Here is a 14,947-nt window from a genome sequence, read left to right as displayed (position 1 = left end):
TTACGTCGAAATAACGCATTTCGCAGATTTTCCTCGTCGCGTCCGATGGAGAATTTCTACCTGATTATTTTCGATCGCGCGAGTCACAGTCGGCTCAAGAGAGAGGAATAAGCTCCTGTTGCGAGATTCTAAATCTGTCGATCCCACAGCGGAGGCAACCCTTTTCCATTCTTGCTGCTTTATGGTGTTCGTCTGAAAACGACGGTCGGGTGCACGCCGCTTCCACTTTATTCCGTCGTAAAAAAGCTACGCTCATCGCGGAAGCGTAGTACGCTCGCGTACGGTGAGTGGTGCACAGTTCGTGGCAATAGGCCGTGGAAAATTCGAAAACCTGCTTCCTTTTACGAATCTACCTGTAATCGCCCGATAATTGCGCGTGCGTTCGCAGCAAGGAGAAGGACGTTACTTTTTACGATCAAAGTTGCGTTTGTTTAACGGTTGTTTTCGGCATCTAGATTTACGACGAGCGCAACTGCATCGAGGATCGCGTTCAGCCCTTTCTCGCTTTTCTCGCTATAGCTTTTTTCCTCCCTTCGTCGCTGATTCTTCGCGTATCGAATTTTTACCAACCGCGCTAGAAGAAATCCGCGCCACAGTTTGGCGGTTCGTACGTCGTTAAAGAAATACGCGTTTTCGAATTACGAAACTCGCTTGGAAGGCGGTCTTGCATCGATCCATTGGCGGAGTTTAAAGCGATACGGAACAAAAGAAAGAAGGGTCGATGGTTTACTTACGGCAGTGTGTACGAGAAAGGGTCGAAGAACGGACGATGGCGGATAACGAAGGCGTTAATCGCGCGTTATCGCTCAGCTAGAGGAAAGTCGAACAACCGATTGGAGGGTGGTGAATGTCGAGAGGGCGTTCGCAGCTTTGTCGCGGATGTTTGAGGAATCGCGCCCCACTGGAGCGGAAATTGACAATTTTCGAGCAAAGGGTCGCGTTGTTCTTTTCTTTCCTTCTTCGCTTTGCGCAAGGTAACGGAGTAACGGGTTTCTCGGTGCAAGTAGAGTAGAGGTAACGAGCAGAAATCTCGTACGTTTCAAAACCGCGCGCGTATAGATGCACGCAGAAATAACGGTCGATGCGTTAATTGGATAATTTATCGACGTTCTGTTCGAAGCGCAAAATCGTAAACGCATCGAAAGCTACATCGAAGAATTTTCTCGAAGATTCACTTTGAGCAAACGAGAATGGTCGCATCGAGATGGAGCGTTCAATTTCCTTCGATTTACAAAGACGAACGGACGCGCGACGGCAAACTATAAACAACCCAATTACGTCTCGCGAACTTTTCACGTCCGTTTCTTTTCGCTCGACGAAGGAAAATTTAAATACCCTGGAGCCGAACTGAATCTCCGAAGAAAGGGAAACGAAGAGGGATTTAAAAAAAAAAAAGGAAAACAGCGTGTCGAACTTCCTAATAGACGGTAACGTTTTTATCGCCGAGCTCCGCGGATTAATTAGAAAAGCGTTCAAGACTTTGAACGGGCGAAACTTGGAACTCGCCGAACCAGAATAGTTGGAGCCAGATTCGCTGCTGAAAACGAAATACGTCGAATGTAAACTTTCGTCGAGTCGATGTTCGCTTCTGATTTCGAGTCGTTCCCCGTTAATCGATTCTAACCAATCTAATCGCCGTCGCTGATCGAATTAGTCGTTGATCTTTTTCCTCTCCCTTTTTTATATTTTCTCTCTCTCTCTCTCTCTCTCTCTGTTTTTATTCAAGAACGGTAACGGACTACCGTTGCTCTTTATTCGATCGCCATTCAATTTGATCGAATCGAACTTTCGTCTGCCTTTCTACTTCGACGTACATATTTCACTTCACCGACGCGTATATGTTATTTCACGCTCGATGGCAACGACGTGATCTATGGAGATTCGTAACGAATCTCGAGCAAAGGCATAACGCGATACGCGACTATATCGCCGTGATAACACCGTGGATCGTTAGAGCGGCGAACGGCGATTGAGAATCGATTGGCGTAATGGCAGATGTAGCCAAAGCTATAGTGATTCTTGATAGCCACTTACGTAATTGGTAGCTCGATTCACGATCGGCGCAACGCGTCTATGGTTTGCCATAGATTTCAATTCGTCGCTTAATACGATGCAGACTATACGATAGACGCGTCTACGTCGTACACCGTTCCGTGAACGCTGCTTTACGCGAGATTAGCGGTTAGTTTACGTAACGATTATGCATTTCAATGTAAAGTATTGCTACATATGGGTTGGCTATCGAGATCTTCGTTGCACGAGATACGGCGAACAACGCACCGTAGAGCGTGTTCGCTGAGTGATATAATATACGGTTAGGTCGGAACCGTTGCAAGGACGTTGCCATCGCACTGCATATCGCGTGGCGCGACTCGAGCATCGATAGAAAATTAGTCGATCGATAAAACGAACGTATTTCGATGGCACCTGTTTAAGCACGGGCTATCAGCTTCGTTCAGAGTGAAATTCAAACGTCGGCTCTAGAAGAGCGATTAGAAAGACATCGATCCTGCCGCGAATGACAAATTCGACGGCAACGTGGCTATCGCAAGAGGGTCGGCGTCGAACCTATAATAGAGCCTGTGGTGGGAAGGAATCGATCAAAGCCTGGAACAGCTTGGTACTTCTTCGAACACGGAGTAACGCTTTCGAGGATGTAGTCGTAACGATGCTATCGAACGACAGGTAAGAAACGAGGATATATATACATTGCCTGGAAGCCCGTCCCCGACAGTCGCTCGACCTCGTCGCTCGTAATTACGCGGTCCAGTTTCGATTAAAACCGTTAACGAATCCGACGGACGAATTAGAGGAAGCTCGTCATAAATTCCCGTTATCGAGCAGGAAAAGCGGGAAAAGACGCTGAGACGGGAAAAAGGAGAGCGATAAAAGCGAGACGGGAAGAGCAAAGAGGCGACAAGGAGTAGAGAGTCGGAAGGAGGAAGATAAATAGAAGAAGGCCGATTGATTATTCAAATGGGTTGCAGCGGCGCGAAGAAAAAGAGTCGCACGGTGCGCCGATGGGAACGAGAAAAGAAGGAAAAAGAGCGGCAGTCGATAAAGGGAAACGTTTCATTTTCAAGATCGGTGGTGGTGGAAGTGCGAGAGGTAGAGCCGACGTACACAGCTGGAATTTGTACACGTATCGGACAGCGTTTCCGTAATCCTCGCGAACCTGCCGAAACGTGACCCATGGGTCGGATTTTTGCGCCGCACGGCTACACTCGTCGGGGATGGCAGCGGTCAGATCGAAAGCGGAATGCAAAACGCGAGTTCAGCCTCGTTCGAATACGCCATCGACGAATCGAGGTTAGCCGGGTGCGAGCGCGCGATCGGAATCGGCTCCGTGCAAATTAAAACGTTTTCCGAGACCGATGAAACGATTCCGCGTCTCGTAATTCTCTCCTTTTCCTCTCTTCTCTCGCAAAATACGAAACTCTATCGTGTTTCAAGAGGGCCGACCGTCACGTCGACGCTGTGCATTTCGCACATTTAATATCGAGAATTTCGAAAATATATCGTCTACTTTACGCAGGACTGGGCTAATATCGAGCGAACGGCTAAATTTGCTCTGGTAGGAACGATAAAAGTGGTAGTATTCGTTTAACCAAGCAAACAGGATGAAACGATCTTTTACGACCACTAGACTTCCTCCGACGAGATCTTTGATCGCCAGTCTGCTTTTATCCCACTCGAGATCGAAAGCCACTCGTTACCTTTGCACGTTCGCCTCTTGGCTCGCCTTTTCTTATCAAATTAATACGGTTAAAGTTCGTAATACGAACAGGCTGCCACGTTTCGTCGATACGGAAACAAATATTTCACAGAGATGTAAAATATTACCTTACAAAGATACGCGGGATACTTAAACTCGTCTCCTAAACGCATCTATTCTCTCTGCTATTTCTAGTTCCCCGTCGTACGAAAGCAATTTCTAATTAGAACGCGCGAGCGCACAGCCAATTCATCGACGATCATCCTCGTTTAACCAGGGTCCGTGTTTTCCCTGTTTCGCACGCGGTTGGAACCGGTCGCGATTCACCGTTGCTTCGATAGGTCGTAGCCATTCGCCACCCTTCGCGTAACAATTACCCGACGATCGGGTCCGGAGCGTCCCGCGGTACGTATAGCATGTATCGGGTGTCGAAAACGAGTCGCACCCTGAAATTCAATCCTCTCGCATCCCTTGGTACAACCTTGGTACAGAGCCTTGGTACGCGCGATGGGAAAAACAGAAGCAAGAGGGAAGAGCCGAGAGGATTAATAGAGCAGCGTGGTCGTGACGTTTTAAAGGATGGCACCGGTCACGGAGAATCGAAACAGACCGCAACGGTCGTACGACACGTTCCAGAGCAACGAGTACATATGTATGGCAATTAAGGCCGGTGTACAGGATGGCTTGGCTGCGGCGACTTACCTCGAATGCAGGGCACAGCCACGCTGCACTGTGGGCAAACTGGAGGTGGGCGGCGGAGGTGGAGTGCAATATGCCGGTGGCAACGGTGGATCATGTCTGTGGAGATGGTTATGCCTGTGGCTGTGAGAGTAGCTCAGGGAACCTCGCAGAGTGCCGGGCAGATGGCGATGCGGCGTTGTCTGATCGCTAAAACGCAAATAAACAATCACGATTTGCTAAATGACATAAAATGATAAAACAAAGCATCGTAAAGACGTTCTAACGCCAGAGATACGAGAGTTTCGTACAGTAATATACCACGATAATGCCGGAATGATCGTAACAGCGATATAGCCGAGTTTACGAATAATTATACAAGCCGATACGAACACAGTGTCGGATAATACGATTCGTTCGTGTTAAAATAGTTTTGTCGTTTTCGGTCGTATCGCTGGTATATCGCGAGCAGCCTCGCATCGTACCGATAACCGATCGTTCTACCTTGTTCGTTGGCGGAAACTTTACCTACTACCGCGAGTGTCGCTTTTTACAGAGATATCGCGCGTTCGACCACCAGCAGGTAAGGTAGAAGACTGTAAAGGAGGGACACGTTCAGGTTGGTAAGATAGAAAGAGAAAGCGGCATACGTACATATTTTTCTACCCGAGTATCAAATTTACTACTCGAGGAGAAATCGAAAGCGTTGCGCGTGTATCTTCGAAAATAATTCGTAAAATCTTTCCGAGTAATAAAATCTAATCGAAGATATTTCAATTACGATACGTTCAGCCGCGACGAATCCGAACGTATTATCGAGAAACCCGGTTTACCAATCTCATCGAAGATAACGCACGCTTCTATTAAGAAATCCGCAGGTTGATAGCTTCTTATTTAAATTAAACGAAAGTTCGAATTTATCATCGGTGTGTTCGAACACGGCTTTTCCCGTTTCGGAGACTAGTCGGTCACCGATTGTCTCGGACGATACGTTTTGAAATACGCTATCGCGTATTCCTGATCCTTCGAGTGGCTTTCCAACGATCAATTTCAAAACATTACAAGTATACATTACGTATTTTCCTCGTGTAAGATTCAAAGTCGAATATATTGCGCGTATAGATGTATCGTTATCGATCCCTTTGCCAATTTCTAAAAAAATGTATCGTACTTCACACCTGGTAAAGAGTTACCTAGAAAAAAAGTCTGGTTACATCCGGTTGCGCCACAGTACCCCACCTGCGATCCCCTCGACGAGCGACGAGCGACGCGCGGCCACGCGTTAATTCCCACGAAACAACAAAAATACTCGTACAAGAAACGCGTTACCGCCTTGTCGATGTTACAAAAATTCCATAAAATTGCATAAAGTTGCAAAATTGTAACAAAAGCATAGCAGGCTTCCACGGCAAGGCTTCGTTACGAACATTTCGTCGCGAAACGTCAAACAACTTTGGCAAAAGACATATCCCGTAATATTTGATATTGCGCTATGTCGATCAGAGTGACGTAACCAAATTCGAACGCATACGTCGCATTATCTCGATCTCGATTTCACGATTATCGCTGTATTATGCTTACGATAGGTTGCAGCGATTAAAACTGCCTGCTACAAACGCGAACACAACCGTATCGCTAGAACGTTCGTGTCGTAACAAAAACCTATGTCGAGAAACCGTACCGTTCGAAAGAATCGCTTTTACTCGTGTTTTCGAACGTTGTTAAAGTTATAGGATTAAACGTTTACGATAAAAGAAGGAATCGGACGCGGTACGTAGTGGAGAGGATCGTAGTGGTTCGATCGGAGCGAGCGAAAGATTTTATCTAGCGTCTCCGTGGAAAACAGTGTGAGAACGGAAACGTGAAAAGGGCTCGGCGAGGCCTCCTTCGCATCGGCTCGGCTCTTATCTAAACGCCAAACACGCCGAACGACGCGATATCGCGTTGACGGTAGATAAAAAAGTACATAGAAAGCCGACAGAAGGGCTGTTAAAGAGAAGCTGCATCTGTTCAGGCCGCTGAGTGGCGGCAGATAGTAGCGCGTCTTCGGTTATGCGTGCTTTTTTAAAAAAAAACTGAAAAATCAACCGAATAGATCGGCAATTTACTCGAGTCGATTTTTACGTCGGTGACGTAATTTGCATAAACAGGAAAATGGGAAAAGCGGTAACCTGTATATTCCAAAGGATGCAATTACTAAAGTCGACCTCGAATGCACGCCTACTTATGTCGGATGCAACGTCGCAGAAACTAGATCCCTAGCAAATAAATTACGCAAGCTTAACCTGCGGATCCTCGAAGGAGGAGCAGCTCAAAGGGCCTGTATTTCAATTAGAGGCAAAATGCACGTATAAAGTTTAGCCGAGCGAAACATCGCTACGCGACCTAACGTTTCTCACATTTTTTCGTTTGCGGAAACGTAATTAAGAGATTCCTTCCTATTTGAAACGTACGACGTAGAATTTTAAGTTACAACATTGTGTTCTCGACGACGAATTTCTTAATTCGATTCACGGAGAAAGCAAACATTCGCTCCCTACGACTTAGCTTCGACGCTAATTTTCGAATATAATTTTAATACAATTTCACAGAGCCATCGATCGAAGCGTTAACGTTTCAACGAAATTTCGATGAAACTGATAAACTGGAAGTCGTTGCTCCCTGTAAGTAAACCTACTCTACTCGTTGACACAAGCTTCGAAACGCTCCTCTCCTGTACTATCAGCGGAGTAAAGTTGCGTCACAGACGCGCATAACCAACCGAATCCAAACGATTCAAATTCCTACGAGATCTTTATCTATCGTATATTTTATCTTATTTTATCTGCGATTCGATCGCAATTTTCGCTCTCAAAGTCAACCGCGAAAGAGAGTACACAAGCAATATCGGCATGGTCCGCGAGACCGTATTTAACAGGGAAAAAGAGGACAGAGAAAACCAAGAAGGACGACGGATGCGTACCGCTTGACCGAGTAATAAAGCTCAGGGAATAGCCATTTTCCACGTATGACGGGTCGAACTAACTACCGCGGATTTTACCGATAACCGTTTTACCGAGGCTCGTAGCAACGCTAATTACGCGAACGAAGGGCAAACTCGCAGGATGCTGGTGCGCGCGCCGCGAGAGATCCGCGCCGAAAGCCAACCTTCCGGTCTCACGATCTCGTCTAACGAAGACCCAAGACTAATCCGTAATCCGACTTTGTTCGGAAAATATCGTTACGGTGTCGTGTCACGGTGAAATTCATATGGACGTAGACGGCACGATAAATTTGATTTTCATCGCCTCCGATACAAATCGTACGATAACGAGATAGAGAGATAAAGATAGAGAGAATCCGTAGGAATGTACGTGCTAAGAAAAAACAATTGCCTCGAAAAGTTTTTTCTAAAACTAGAACTAAAGTCCGTGTTTTTCGATAGAAATCACGCCGACTATGGACTATGGTTGTATTTGAAAACTGAAGTAAAATGTGTTGGAAATTGTGTCGAAGAGACGGCGAGTGCACACCTGCGTGCCACATGTTTTCTGTCTCTCGAATAAAGAGTCACGCCACGTTGCAACGCGGCAAAGCAAATTTCAATGGCAACTTGCGCGAATAAAAACTAAAAATTTATCCTACAAGAAAATGGGGAAAATTTGGAAAAAAAACGACATCGAACCTCTTCTTTCTTTTTTTCTTTTCGCTTTCGTCCGTACCATCTCTCGACGAATATAGAAAAACAAAGAAGACGACCGTAGGATAAAAACAATGGGAAGACAAAGAGTGGAACGATGTTAAGTCGGGATTTAACGAGCATTGGCAAGCCAGCTCGACGGATTAAAAATCGCAATTCCCCGTTGCGAATCGTTCGTCACGTTTCTTCGATATATGCAACGCGTATTATTTCTACGCAGCCCCGTCTCCGTTCGTTTTTCAGAGTACATAAGCACAAAGTTGCATAATGTACGGACCTATGTAGACCGTAGACGTTAAACGCAGAAACGTTAAACGATAGCCAAGTAAATTTAGCTTGTCGTTGAGATCGATGTTTTTCTCGATGGAAGACCGTTTTCCCGTTTGTCACGGTAATTGGCGGTCACGCCGCCGATCGTTTCCCAACAAGGGCCGTAATAAAAAAAATGCGATTACACTTTGCAAGTTCGCTGACATTGGTCGATCGTAACGAGCGAGCTTTAGGGAGATTCGACGATCTCAATAAATTAAGATGGAAACTCACGCGTTATAAACCTCGACGTAGCGTTACACCCTCTTACTCTAATTTTGGCGTTATTATTTTAAGATTCGAACGTTCGCGACAAAACGACGGCGTTTCAGGGGGTGCCCCTGGCGGAGAGCTCGCGGTGGTTGCTAAAAATTCAACGAAACGCCGTAGCCAAGTTTAGACAAGAAACGTTCTATACTTGACCTTAACGGCGTCCGTCCAATGCCACAAACTTTGCGGTGGTCTTAACGTTCCTCTTCCGTCCGTTGCTCGGGCAACGACGGCCAACCACGGCTCCGCCGCGGAATATCGCTCGACGACAAATCGGCAGAACTTTAGAAAAACGAATTCGCACGATGATCGGAATCCGCTAAGGGATTCGAAACTCGTTGCATGTTGCATCCTATGGGATTCCGGATTTACTGCAACGTTACGACCGCGTTTCATCGCCGGACGTGCCGTTGAAGGGGAAGGAATTCGAAGAAAAGCTATCTTCCAGCATTTTTGGCGAAAAAGCAAACGCGACTAATGCAGGAACTCGCGCGTAACACGTACGGGTAGTCCCGATTTCCATAAAACGTTAATATTTCGAGAAGCGCGTTGTCGCAGCCGAAAGGGTGGACGGAGAGGGCTGGCTGGCAACTGGCATTAAAGCAACATTCTCTCGGTTAAAATAATAACGTTTCATCGAGGGACGCGACGCGTTCGCAGAAACTAACGCAGCATCGATATCGTTCGGTAATCTGTCGACGATCGTATTCGAGCAACGCGATTTCCCTACTACTACTGTCCGCCATAATCCTCAAGATCCAATCGGAATACCTGGAACCACGGTTGGAATGCGGTCTATCGCAGCGGAAACGGCTGCGCCAACGGCAATTTCACCTCGGAAACTTTACAATGCTCGGAACTCGCCCCATTTGCCCGCAACGAGATTTTTCGAAAACCCCCGCCGCCGAATCGCTGCAACTCGTTCCAAGTCAAACAAACGCGAAACGCACACGCTCTCTGTCACGCGTTGCACCGGATCGCGTCCGCGCCATGTACCTGGCTAAAGCTTGGCCAAAGGAATCCGATATTCCTGCATAGTCCGACCAAATTCGAGAAGCATTGCTATTCCGCTGCGTGTTTCCTACCGTCGATGATGGATTTCCAACTCGGATACGACCAAAACGAGAGTTTCGTCGAGATCCGGTTCTTTTCTACTCTAGTCGATACTAGATACGACTAATTGATTGCCGAACGAACCGCGTGTTGTTAGCGCGTTAACCGTCGCTGACGTAATATTACTTTTTGTCGCGTATTCGCTCGCGATCGAAAAACTGTCCCCTTTTCTTACTTTACGCTTCCAACTTGGAAATATTTGGGACATACGCGCGTTCGAGTAGTCCCAGTTAATTGATATAATTGATATGATTGAAGGATTATTTTTTCGTAAATTTTTTTTCGTTATCGCCGACATGTACTTCTTGGTAGTGGCGCATTCTCGCGTGGTTCCGAGCATCGAGCTACATACGTTTCGAAAAATGGATTTTCGCGATACTTTGTAAACCAATTGACCTGAAACTTTACGTACGTGTATCCCTTCACGGGTCGTATATATACGAGAATTTCAGCCGTGTCCTACGATAAAAATGTTTGCAACTTGATTATTTATATCCTGTCGTTGGTTCGTGCGACGTTATATCGATGACATCGATTTGCTCGACTACAAGTTCGTAAATGTTTATATCTCCTAAGAGGCGATAAGTAAAGCAACGCGACTATCGTAACCCAACTTTTTCTTCTTTTAATCAGCTATGCTTGAGTTATAAAAAAAGTGACGGCAGAGAACAAACAGAGAAGAAGAAAGCCGTTCTGCGAATCAAACGGATCGCAGAGTAACGCGTAGATAAATCCGAGAAAACAATAAATAGCGAGTATCGAGGAGACGCGAAGGAGAAAAATGTTGGACTAAAGCGCCGATACGTGTCTATCGGAGGAGGACTAACCTCTTCATTTTCGCAATAAGCATCGACTCGTATCAGAAACTAGACTCGGGAGCGTAATCCAGTTTCCGAAACAACGCGGAGGAAAACTTTTCCTTCGAAATATAGCACGGCACGATCGAAACGAGTTTTAAACGAGAACTTTAAATTCGACGTTGGGCGCGATAACGCACCCAAAGTTGAGGGGAAAAATCGGATATCGAAGTTACAACTGCTAAACACTTTCATTCGACGAAACGAGAAAAACTTTTTTTGTAATTGCCATCGTAATTTCTAATTATTGCGCGCATTCGTTCGCAAATCGATCGTAAGCCGTAAGAAGAAACAAAGTAATAATACGTACACAAACGTATTATTGGACGAGATCAAAAGTAAATAGCACGATTAAAGGCATTATCTTTCGACATCGTTTTCTCTATCGCGAACGATACTCGGGATTTATCGAGTACAGTCGCTCGAAACTTTTGTAAATTGAATCGTAGGTTGCGCGATACGAAACGGTAATAAGCGCGAATGCATGGTCCGTGTTTTTCGGGCTATGCGGAAACGGAGCGCGATAAAGATAGGACATTTTATAACTCGTGCACGCGGCAATGCCCCGTTAAGCAAATCCAGAGATAATTAGCACCTGGTGAAAACCGATTCGCTGGCGTTTCATTTTCGATATGATCGCGTGTTCCAGAATCGAATAATCCGAATACCAGGAAAATCGAGAGTAGCTCGTTTCCATAACGTAATCGTCGAACGGTTGGATATTCTCGTTACGTCGTATTACGCTGTTGCCGCAGAGTGGCGCGCTCGAAGCGCGTTAAACGCGATTGGGAATCCACAGAAATGCGCTCGAGCGTACCTGTCCGCGTTGTTGTTCTTAAAGCTGACCATCCCGCTGGCCGAGGCAGCCTCCCTCATAACCACGTACCTTTTTCACTCTGTTTACGCACTGGCACACCGCGCAACGACCACCGGACGCGGCCACGACGAGCACAACGATCCACGCATACAAAGAAACATCGCGTCACGTGCAACGAGCGAGCGTACAACGACGAAAAACGTGCTGCGTAGACCGCGTTTCCGGACCGACTGAAGAGGAGCCACGCTTCGCGGCCGATCAACCCCCACCAGGTCGCTCCGTTCAAGCCCCCCTCCACCGGTTTCTAATTACAGCGTTCCGGCAACGGCAGGCCAGCTGACGTTCTTTTGTTGTCGTTCTTCGTTCGTCTCCTATGACAACCTATCATCACGATCCGATATTACCGAAACACAGGTTGTCCACGGTCACGTTTACTTACTCGCATCTCGACCACCCTCTATGCCGACCAAGCTGAAGCAACATCGAGCAACGAACGTTTTCCCCTTGCTGAACCAACGTTCGGCAACGAGCGATGACTTTTTCAAGTAACAGCAACAACAGCGGAACGTTGCTCCATGTTGGTTCGATGGAGGCACGGCTAAAGATTCCAAGCTGAAAGAAGATGCAGTTTCTAGATACTGATTAATAGTCCGTTAAATATCTCGGGTTTACGTTTGATAAACGGCGATATTGTTCGTAAAAAAAAAAACAATCGACATCGTTGGTAAAGAATTGACTGATAATCTTAGGATCGTTAAAATTATCTAACAGGATCGAGTGCAAGGAAACAGCTTATGCCGAATGACAAATTCAACGATATTTCGACTTAACGAAAGAAGCCGAAAAATAAAGCATCGGGATTTTTGCTTTCAACAGTTTCGATCGATCGAGTGTCGCGTCTTATCGTTTGGCGTCGTTTTAACATCGCTGTAATACGCGTTAGGTATCTGCTTCGCGATCCAAGTAACATCGATTACAATAGCGATTCATCTGGTATTTTTCGTTTCGAGATATTCAGTTTGACCTTTGCGACCAGACTAAAATTCGTCGATCGCCTACACCTGTTTTCTATGTAAAACACGCAGCTAACCGAGGCTATTCGGAAAAAGAACGCCAGATTCGAATAACTCGTTTTTCTTGATCACACGAAAGACTAAACTTCTAGGCACACCGTGTATACGGCAGAAACGACTTGTGCGCATGGGCCGTAACCCGTAACGCGGCTCAACTTTTCGAAAGTAACGTTAATTTTCGTTCGAACTGTTCTCGCAGCACCGGAGAAGGCAGCGACGCTGAGATCCTGGCACTTGCCGGTTGCAAGTCCGCCACGCTTAACCCCTGACCGAGCATCTTCGGTCGTCTCGGATAAATTTTGCAAGGACCGCCGATCGTCGAATTAACGTCAGGACTACTAAATTATTAATGAGCGAAAATTAACGCTTCTTTCCTCCGGAATTTCATCGAAATCGTCCCCTGAGAGCTATAACGGGATTGTGACTCGAGCGTTTTTAATTCCGTGGAATTTTGCTGCTTTCGCAAGATAAACGGAATATCGTGTTGACACTCGCGACGAAAATTATAATTCGGCCGAAGAATATCTTGTCTAATTTAAAGAATTACGTGCTGGAGAGTTCGCGCGAGGAATTATTATCGGCAAACTATGACTCGTGGAAAGATTTACATTCGACGGATGATGAAAATTTAACGGGAAGAACGTTGACGGCGCTAGATATTCGCGGCTACGTATCGCGCGAAAAAGGAAGCTGTCGTTCAGAATTATTTCCGAGAAACGAGTCGCGACGTATTTGGACAAGCAGTTCGTTCGGTCGTTAATTCGTAACTAATCATCCAAATTTGCCTTTATCCGTAAAAAATCTGAACATATTGTCTTTCAGGGACGGTCGATTACATGCACCTCTTTCGTTTATCCGTCGTAAATGCATGCTATGCTATCTCATGTGTATCATAAAGCGTCGCGAATGGCTCCTCGTCGGGAGATTATAGTAAGAGCCACTTGGATGTTCAATTGCATTTTCTATTTCACGAGAGATACCGCTCCGCTTTACAGAGAACGCAACACCGTGGTATTTTTCAACGACTCTAATTCGTAAATTTCTTCGAAAAAACGAAGGGAAGCATCGTGCGACAACGGAAAAGAAGCTGAAGAGCAGTCTCGAAGGATGATTCATAGTTTTAACGACGCGACGTCTACCTGCGTCTGGTGCGCTAATAATAGATTTTCAGTGGCCCAAGGATAGGAGTCCGTAAACAGCAATTCTATACGCGGCCGAACGTGGCTCGTTTTACAAATAAAAGGCTGCACCGATGTCGAGCACCGTCGTTACGGTGAAACGATCTCAATTCCTAGCTAAGACTCTAGCTAGCCAAAGTTCGATATCTCTCTCCTCGAAGATGGAACATCTCGCTCGATAAAAGGGAAATTTCGTTGCTTGCCGAATCTTGGGCGAATTACGAAAATTACGATCTTCGCAACTCGTTTCGATCCTCTTATCCTCGGGAATAAAGAGCAACGGAAGAAAGAACGTAGGCATTGCCTCAAAGAAGATACCACTTTCGAGAAATACCATGGGTCGTCATCGATGACCTACTCAGGATGGAATGCGCTACATAATTTGTTTTTCATGCATGTACGTACATCGTGTATGCACGGTTCTACGTTTTGCAAAAGCCGGACGTAAATTTTGCGAGATAAATTGTGAAACACGTAGCGTCTGGTCCAATTTTACAGCCAGGTCGGACGGATATAGTATTTTAACGGAAATTTACATTATAATTTCGAAGCTACCGAGTTGCCCGACAACTTTCGTCGTTAAACACCGTTACGCCGTGCCGCTTTCAATGACAAAATTCTCTTCTAACTCGATTACGAACGAGCAAACGGAATCGAAAATAATTCGTAACGTAATATAAGACTCGCCTCGAACAACTTTGACAAATCGTTACATTTGCAATTGACCCGTTAACTTGCCTAACTAACTCCGCTAACTGAAAAACGAATAAACGTACGTACATTGTACGGAAAATCGATCACCAGTTACCTTCGAATATCGCAAGATTCGCGTTTCTAGAGAAAACGATACTCGCATTTCGCAATGATCGTCGTATGCGTAGCAGGTACCCTGAATCACGATCGATTCCGCCCGAGGTGAGCGGTTCCTCGATATCGAGAATTCGTTTGGGCAGGTCCGCGTGGAAAAGCGGCGTGGAAAGATGCGAAACAGACGACGTTAATTTCGACGAGAAGTTCGTTAGAGGAGACTGTCGTTGTAGGCGACGGAACAAAGGTCCCGACACAGCATGACGGATCGAACTTTCGCGTCACATCGATTCCTCGCAGCGGGCGTTTCTTTTCGTCCGGTAGCCGGCAACTTCACGGACGACAAAAGATCGGTCGATGTTCTTTCCCTGAAAAAATTCCAGGATAAGTTGACGCGTCGTTTCCGAGTTCGCTGAATAGCGTTTACTATTTTCTAGTCGGCAGCTCCGAC

The 14,947-nt window shown here is 46.0% G+C and overlaps 1 protein-coding gene across 11 annotated transcripts in view; it reads right to left on the bottom strand.

Moving 5' to 3' along the window:
- The window catches only part of LOC100645228, a 190,581-nt gene that overhangs the window by 126,429 nt on the left and 49,205 nt on the right, over positions 1-14,947 (bottom strand). For 9 of the 11 annotated variants that reach the window (XR_007224263.1, XM_048406407.1, XM_048406414.1 and 6 more), the window contains one exon: positions 4,418-4,603. Coding sequence is in view for 6 of the 11 variants with exons in the window: in XM_048406414.1 (XP_048262371.1) it covers positions 4,418-4,603 (186 nt within the window). In the remaining 5 variants the exon portion in view is untranslated. Of the gene's footprint in view, positions 1-4,417; positions 4,604-11,438; positions 11,682-14,947 lie in introns of those variants that run through there. The other 2 variants (XM_048406401.1, XM_048406410.1) reach the window with 2 other exon arrangements.

This window comes from Bombus terrestris, chromosome 6 (genome assembly GCF_910591885.1).
Source record: "Bombus terrestris chromosome 6, iyBomTerr1.2, whole genome shotgun sequence".
Classification (NCBI taxonomy): Eukaryota; Metazoa; Arthropoda; class Insecta; order Hymenoptera; family Apidae; genus Bombus; species Bombus terrestris.
The sequence above is the reverse complement of the archived record's forward strand: the minus strand, read 5'-3'. Positions and strand labels throughout refer to the sequence as shown.